At 50.7% G+C, this 8169-nt stretch overlaps 1 protein-coding gene across 1 annotated transcript in view; it reads right to left on the bottom strand.

The window, feature by feature from the left end:
* Positions 1–5628: 5628 nt before the first annotated feature.
* NXN (nucleoredoxin) overlaps positions 5629–8169 on the bottom strand; it is a 163632-nt gene continuing 161091 nt past the window's right edge. Inside the window, exon 8 of the mRNA XM_070772804.1 lies at positions 5629–7248. Within this exon, the coding sequence (XP_070628905.1) occupies positions 7066–7248 (183 nt within the window). The 3' untranslated portion in view covers positions 5629–7065. The remainder of the gene's footprint in view (positions 7249–8169) is intronic.

Here is an 8169-nt window from a genome sequence, read left to right as displayed (position 1 = left end):
CATACCTATATCTTGTCTTTGTTCAGAAAAACAGTACTGCAAAAGAGCCTACGCTGGTTTTATCATCCTGGTTGTAAGAAGGAAAATAAATTTGCGTCCCCTTCTCTTTATGATCAATGACTTGTATACCATGCCTTGTGAGTTCTTTATATATTTCTGGGTATAATTTATCAGAGGGAAGGGGCAGTCTTTCCTTTTAAATGATCATGGGGGAGCAAGTGGTGGTAAAGTTTTTTACCTACTGATGGAAATTAGCTCTCTTGAATCCTTCTCAGTTTTTTACCAATATTTATGTCACCATTTCCCCAGGAAACAGGGATGAAACTGAGCAGCACATGACAAGTAAAGAACATTGCTCGGCTGAAAGAAGCCTTCAGAACTTCAGAAGGTTGGCCAAGCTGCCCCTTGCCTTTGTGCCGCACGTAGGTGTAGTGGTGGTATCTGCCACAAGAGGGCAGTCACACCTCAAAACGACTCCCAACGCTGAAGGGAGGAGTGGGGATTTCTCCTGGATACAAGTTGTTCCAATCAAGATCAGATCAGATCAGTCGCTCAGTCGTGTCCGACTCTTTGCGACCCCATAAATCACAGCATGCCAGGCCTCCCTGTCCATCACCAACTCCCGGAGTTCACTGAGACTCATGTCCATGGAGTCAGTGATGCCATCCAGCCATCTCATCCTCTGTCGTCCACTTCTCCTCTTGCCCCCAATCCCTCCCAGCATCAGTCTTTTCCAGTGAGTCAACTCTTCGCATGAGGTGGCCAAAGTACTGGAGTTTCAGCTTTAGCATCATTCCTTCCAAAGAAATCCCAGGGCTGATCTTCAGAATGGACTGGTTGGATCTCCTTGCAGTCCAAGGGACTCTCAAAGAGTCTCCCAACACCACAGTTCAAAAGCAATCAAGAGGATGGAGTCAAGTCTCCCTCTACCACCCTGGGCCTGTGGCAAGCTCAGAGTTGCCGCAGTGGGAGATCCATCCACATTGTCATTCGTTCTCGGCAAAAATCTTAAAAGTACAGAAAGTTGGACCAAAAACTAAGAAGGAAATGGACAGAAATGGGAAGCAGCTGCTACAGGAAAAAAACTAGCACATCTTTTTCTTTTGAATGGAGACTCTGGAAAAGCAGCCCTCAGCAAACGCTGATGTCCCCAGGTTCTTTGAACATCCATTGGGAACCCGCCACCTCGCCCTCTAGGCGTTTCAAGATGGGAGGCATAAAAGCCCTTACCCCTCCCCAGCTTCGGTTGCTATCGCACCTTAGAATTTCAGTCATTCACAGACAAACGTATGGACACCAAAGCGGGAAGGGTGGATGGGATGAATTGGTAGAGGACATACATATATAAGAACCTACTGTATAGCACAGGGAACTCTCTTCAGTGCTCTGTGGTGAACTAAATGAGAAGGAAACCCAAGGAATAGAGGACATGCATACATGTGGCTGATGCATTTTGCTGTACCAGAAACACGGCTGCTGCTGCTGCTGCTGCTAAGTCGCTTCAGTCGTGTCCGACTCTGTGACTCCATAGACGGCAGCCCACTAGGCTCCTCTGTCCCTGGGATTCTCCAGGCAAGAATACTGGAGTGGGTTGCCATTTCCTTCTTCAATGCATGAAAGTGAAAAGGGAAAGTGAAGTCGCTCGGTCGTGTCTGACTCTTAGTGACCCCATGGACTGCAGCCTACCAGGCTCCTCCATCCATGGGATTTTCCAGGCAAGAGTACTGGAGTGGGGTGCCATTGCCTTCTCTTAGAAACATGGCAGTGTTAAGCAATCACACGCCAATTAAGGGGAAAAAAGTCATTAAGGCCCAGAGGATAAGCCAACCTTGAGGAACTGGTTTCTACGTTTCACCTGGAACCTCCTAGCACGTTCCCCAGGGTTATTAACAACACCAGATGTCACCACAAGCTGAGCTGCCTTTAGCTCCACTTTTGTTGTTACATCACGTGAAGACCCCAGAAACAGCACCACACCCGGGCTGGTACTGAAAACCATCTGCTGCGCTGTGGACCCCTCTTGGCCAAGCAGCCTCCACCCTCTGTGGGAGCTGACCTGGCTGGCTCACCTGGAAAATGTGTTTTAAAGAAAACACTCATGTAAACACCTTTTAACTCCAAGATCTTACTTAGTTTACACCAATGAATATGCAAAGGAAATATGCTAGAAGCCAGATGAACAGACAAGCTGATGCGCTGCTGTGGGTGACTTGACAGTCCCTAAACCAGGGTCCCGAGTTACCTTGGAGCAGCTGCAAGCTGCTTTTTCAGCTGCACTGAAAGCCTCAGGAAGCCAGGCCGCTGCCCAAAGCACGTGTACCAAAAATCTGCACGTAGCAATGGCATCAGTTCTGTCCTGGCCACATCTGTAGGGAAGAGCAACTTTTTTCAACTGAGGCCTCGAGGTTGCAGAGGTGCTGGTGCTAGTCGCTGAGTTGTGTCCGACTCTTTTCGACCCCATGGACTGTAGCTTACCAGGCTCCTCTGTCCCTGGGACTCTCCAGGCAAGAATACCGGAGTGGGTTGTCACATCCTCCTCCAGGGGATCTTCCCGACCCAGGGATCAAACCCAGGTCTCCTGCATTTCAGGCGGATTCTTCACAGTTTGAGCTACAGGGAAGTTGGAGAGGCCCATCCCCACAGCTGCTGCTTCCTCAGAATGCAAGGAGAGAATACAGGATGAGGAGATGAGGGTCTGGCCTCCCAGCCTTGCTTGCACCTCTGTGACTGCAGGCCCAGAGAGTGGTTTGGCTAGCTGGGGACTTCATATCCTCTGATGTCAAAGGCGATCTGGTTTGGGGGCCTGGGCTCTAACCATGCCTTCTCCTGTATCCCACTTCTAGCCCCGTGTGGTTGGCTTACTTGTGTGAGGCAAGTGCACCCAGGAATCAGACGTGAGGCTGGCTGCACACTGGCCTACAGGCTGGGGGACAGAGGCTTTTGGGAGGAGGCGTGTGATTGCATGGAAACCCAACAGCTCCTCAGAACCATCCTACCTAAATCTAGCCACACATTTCCTGCCTTGGGAAAGTATTCCAGAAGGCCCAGGGGGTGGGACACAGGCTGAACAATGAAATATAAATGACTTCTCTTCATGCTTTCACACTAAAGGTGTATCTAGAACATCCTGATGTCAGACTTCCTCCAGAAGGAGAAATCCCAGCCATAGAGTATACTCCATATCATACTTTGCTACATCTGAGCCTACTGTTTCCTGGAAAATATTCCTTCCTTCACACATGCACTACTTGCTAATAACGAATAACCAATAATGAAGCTAACAAACAATAGCCATTTGTCTGCAGAGAACTTCCCCTTGAGCAGCCTGCTTGGAGGAAAGGAGTGGGTGCTCGCTCAACAAGGGTTGGTGTTGAGCAAAGAGCGACTTAGGTTTAGGGCTCACTGAACGCAGCTGCTTCAGGGTGAGTGGAAGATCCTGAGCTCTAGCCCATCCTCGGTCCACACAGCAGCATCTGGAGAGAAGCTGCAGGGGCACTGCCACAACCCACATCCCTCACTTCTGTCCTGCTGAGGTCCTGGTCCTGGCAGGCAAGCAGAGGCCTGCCCAGGGAGGGGTGGGGGTCCACAGTGAAACAACGCCGGCACCCTGGAGGGGCTGGACCAGGAACTCACTCGGGCCCCTCCCAGACCTGCCATTCCAAGGCCTCTCCACGTGGACACGCCTATGTGTGTGTGTAGCTTCTCCCTCGGGTGACCTTACTGGGTCCAGCAGACTCTACTATGTCTCTATCACTGCAGAGTTCCCTTTGCTGCCCTGCAACAAGGCAGCAGGAGGAGAGAACAGCTTTTTAGTGTCTTTAATTAGGCAACAGGAAAAAACACAGTCTGGCTGAAAATTACCACTTGAAGCTTGGCTAATGCCAAAAACAGCAGAACAGACTCCCTGTGCTCAGATACGTGGGAGGCACTGATTCCAAGGACACACTTGAGGCTAGGGGAGCAACCAGCACCCCTACCCTGCTCCTGAAAGAGAAGGTGGTTCTCAGTCACCCTCCAGCTTTTACAGCGACCTGCTATACATACCTGGACTCCCCTAATGGCTCAGATGGTAAAGGATCCACCTGCAATGGAAGAGACTCGGGTTCGATTCCCTGAGTGGGGAAGATTCTCCTGGAGAAGAGAATGGCTACCCACTCCAGTATTCTTGCCTGGAGGATTCCATGGACAGAGGAGCCTGGTGGGCCATGGTCCATTGGGTAACAAAGAATTAGATATGACTGAAGTGACTGGGCATGCATGCCAGTATTCTCGCCTGGAGAATTCCATGGACAGAGGAGTCTGGTGGACTACAGTCCATGGGGTCACAGAGTCCACCACGACTGAGTGACTAACACATAAATACCTATCCCCCAAACATACCTTTCTTTTTTTCTTAAGGAGATCTTTACTGTTGAAGATGGGTTTTTAAAAAAAAGATCTCAACTCCATTTAAAAAAAAAAAAAGGGTAGAATCAGATCTGGAAGTCATTGTGGTGACCAGAGACTTGTAACCCCAGGGTGGCATATTTACAGCCACCATCCTGTCCCAAGCTGCAGGGCCCGGTTTCCTTTGCTGCTGGCGGAAGCCCTTGAATATGTCACAGCTGGTGTTTTAACCTGCTTCTAATTAGCGACCAGAATTTTAAGGTATTTTGGAGCTGCTTAGTAGGAATTAAGAAGCCACCCACTTCGTCTGCATCAATAACCTTTAAGATCTCTAGCATCTTGCACTATAGAGATTCTTCACTGGCGAAGTGACTCTCCCCTGGCATTTCCCCCCAAAGTTGCCACTGTATAAACCAGGCGTACCTTTTTAGTAAAATTTCCCACTGATCTTAGCCTCCACACCCCCTTCAAGAGGGGAATTCTGGTGTCGTGGGTCCAGTTGACATTAGTGGCAAGTAGTTCAGCTGGCCCTATATGGGCATAGAAGGATCATAGATGACCTCATTTTTCTGCTGCAGTTACTTATGAGGACTCCTCACTGGATTTTGTTCCTTTTGCCTCAGAAAATAAGTAGCTGCTGAGAGAGACCACCTTTCCTCCAAGGCCATCATGGTACAGGGCACAGACAGAAATCCCAACTATCCTCCAAGTGAGGTTGACCTCATCTTGTCTCCATCCTCCTACCTCCCCAGGGAGACACTGGCAGGTCTCCTGGAGCAGCCCCTAGTCCTAGGGGGTTGTACAGAGCCAGGTTTGAGGGTCTCCAACCTCATTCTTCACAGGAGGACCCCTGTGGGACTCCTTGTGTTTCTCCAACTGGCCTTCTCAGGCTCTCTGAGCACATGTTCCCTTGTGGAGGGGGAATGAGCATGAGTTCACAAGGATGCCTGTCATCTGAGACTCCACCCCCTGCCATGGCAAGTCAAACCCCAAGCGATGGCGGCCAGCGCTCCAGCAAGGATCTGCCTCTGGCACTCTCATCCAAACGAGCATCCTGGCTTCTGAAGGATTCGACAGATGACCATGTTAGGGCTTGGTTCTCAAAAATCCTGAAGCACAGCTGCCAAGTACCTGGTGAAAGTCAAGAGGATCTTGTATGTGCCACCCATGCCCTCACTGCCCACCCCATGGAGCACAGTACTAGCCAGAAGATTTTTGTTATGAAGGACAGGAAAGGCCAAATGGTTGATAACGTCCAGAGATGCCTGTTTTATTTCTTACTAGGTGATTGCATTTCAGGCTGGCAACAGTAATAGTCTAATGACCAACTCAACTTGTCCATCTGAACTACAAACAAACAATCCCACTCAGCAAGAAGCAATGCTGTCAACAGCTAATTGGAAGGGGCTGGGTTTTCCAAATAAACGGTCTTGGTTGGCTGTGAGTGGAGCCAGAGGTGAGGCCTGAGATGATCCGAAAGGCCCTGACACCTGATTGAGATAGGCTGAAACCCGGGGAAGCCTTCTACCCCAAATCCTAAGAGCACAGCTGCTAGTTTCCTTTCTGTGGTTAGTTCAGCCCAAAGAAGGAGCTGAGCTGGGCCCAGCAGAGCCAACACAGGGCCCATTTTTAGCTGACCTGTCCTCAGCCTGCACTCCCTAGGGCACAGCCCTTTCTGCAGGTTCTTAGGGAAAAGCTAGGCTTCTGGCAACTCCTTGTCTCTTTTTAAAAGTTCTGCTTTGAGAAGAAAAGGGAACGCAGGGGTAACCAAGGGTGGGCAGAGGCTCCAGGGGCCTCAGGCCCAGAGCCACAGGGTGCTGGGGGCACAGTGCTCTTCTGGCAATGCAGGTCCGTCACTGCCTCTTCTTGGGAAGATGGCCAGAGGGGAGAACTTACTAACAACATTCTAAAATGGGAGGGGCTGTCCATTTGAGAAGGCAGAAACTGGGGGAAGGTCAAGATCAAGGGAGAAAGAGCTCGAAGGAAGGAAGAAGCAGCTCTTTCTTATCACATGGGAGGTGCTCCATCAAAGTAAGCAATTACTCCGTGAACCATTACCGTAGCTACTTTTTCTCATCAGAAAAGAACACAAGTTACCTTTGACAGCTGGAGCTCCTCCCTTGCCCAAGATACCGACTGACAAGCTGGTGTTTTTCTCCTCAGATCAAGACAGACCAAGTCACTGAGGAAAGGCTGTCTTGGCAGGCAGAAGTTCTGCACCAAGACCTCCAGGGCCGTGCCCCCACCCGGCTCCACCTGAGCGCCCGCGTGGCTCTGAGCCGCTGGGGCTCTGCGCATGCGCTCTAGCACCCGCGGCAGAGCCGGCGCACCCAAGGTCTGTGCCCACTCGGCGTTAGAACACCCGGGGGCGCGCGAAATACCTCACCCAGAGCCAGCGACCAAGAGCGCGCCGCAGCCCTCATTCTGGCCGGTTATGCCAGCCCCACGAATCCCCGAATAGAGTCTCCAAACACGGTGGTTTCTTCTGCTGCTGGAGAGTATGTGCACCCTAGGGTGCTAGCTGAGGAGTTAATGCAGAAAACAAGGCACCACAGAGAGGTTGGACACTTGGGTTGTGTGATTCGGAACACTCTGGAAAAGTCCAAGGGTGACGGGAAGAGGGGGGAGGGGGAGGAGAAGAATGAGTTTTAAATAAGGTCCCGGGAAGCTGGGGCCCCACTAGATGGGCTCTGGTTTGAGCTTTTCTGCTAGGAAGTCATTCACAAAGGCCTCCACAATGGCGGGGGTGATCTCCTCCACGTCCATCACGTACTTGGCCCGGGCTGACATGTCCAGAATGGTGAGTAAAGGGGCAGCCTCGGGCAGGTTGGTGTAATCTCGCAGGGAGTCAGTCATGTCATCCTGGAAGTCACCAGAGGGGAAGAAAACCAATGAGTTGTCAAGAAAGAGAGTAGAGAATCCCGTGGGCCCGGACTCCCCAGACACCATGGAGTGGAACCCCACCCCACCATCCTGGAGAGCCCTGACCTCCAGGCAAGATGGGCTTTCAGAATGGGGAGCATGGAGAGGGGGAGCAGGGGACCCTGCCCTACCAGGGCGAGGGGGAGCTAGTTCATCAAATTCATCAAATCAAATTCACTCTCTCCATCAGCTCAAACCCCAGGCAAGTCATCTTGCTTTATTAGCATGAAAGCAACTTTAACTTGTAAAAATGGGATGTCTTTTGATTACTTACTTTTGCAACCCACTCTCAATTATCTGCAGCCCCACTGTGGGCAGAGGGCTATCTGGACTTCAGCTTCGGAATGTTTTTAACAAAACAGCTCAGTCCCCCTACCCCCGACCCCCATCCCCACAGCTGTAGGGGGTGGGCAGGAGTTGCACAACCAGTTCAGAAGCCCAGGCCTCTGAAGTACTACTGAGGTTTTACACCATTACTGTAGTAATCGTAGGTTCCCAGTGACTGTCCTGATAAATTTCTCTAGTATGAGGTATACCTTTAGTAAATATAAAGGCAAACAGAAATCCAAAGACAGAAAGATTTGTAAGGGGGCAGCCATCTGAGATTGGGCTTCCCCAGGTGGCTTCATGTTAAAGAATCCGCCTGCCAATGCTGGAGACCTGGGTTCAATCCCTGAGTCAGGAAGGTCCCCTGGAGAAGGGAATGGCAAACGACTCCAGTATTCTTGCCTGGAAAATCCCATGGACAGAGGAGCCTAGCAGGCTACAGTCCCTGAGGATGCAAAGAGTTGAATAGGGTTGAGCATGCATACACACAGCCATCTGAGGTTACTTTTCATGCTGCTGTTAACAGGAAATGGA

The sequence above is a fragment of the Bos indicus genome, chromosome 19 (genome assembly GCF_029378745.1).
Source record: "Bos indicus isolate NIAB-ARS_2022 breed Sahiwal x Tharparkar chromosome 19, NIAB-ARS_B.indTharparkar_mat_pri_1.0, whole genome shotgun sequence".
Lineage (NCBI taxonomy): Eukaryota > Metazoa > Chordata > Mammalia > Artiodactyla > Bovidae > Bos > Bos indicus.
This window is presented reverse-complemented; position numbering and strand designations above follow the sequence as displayed.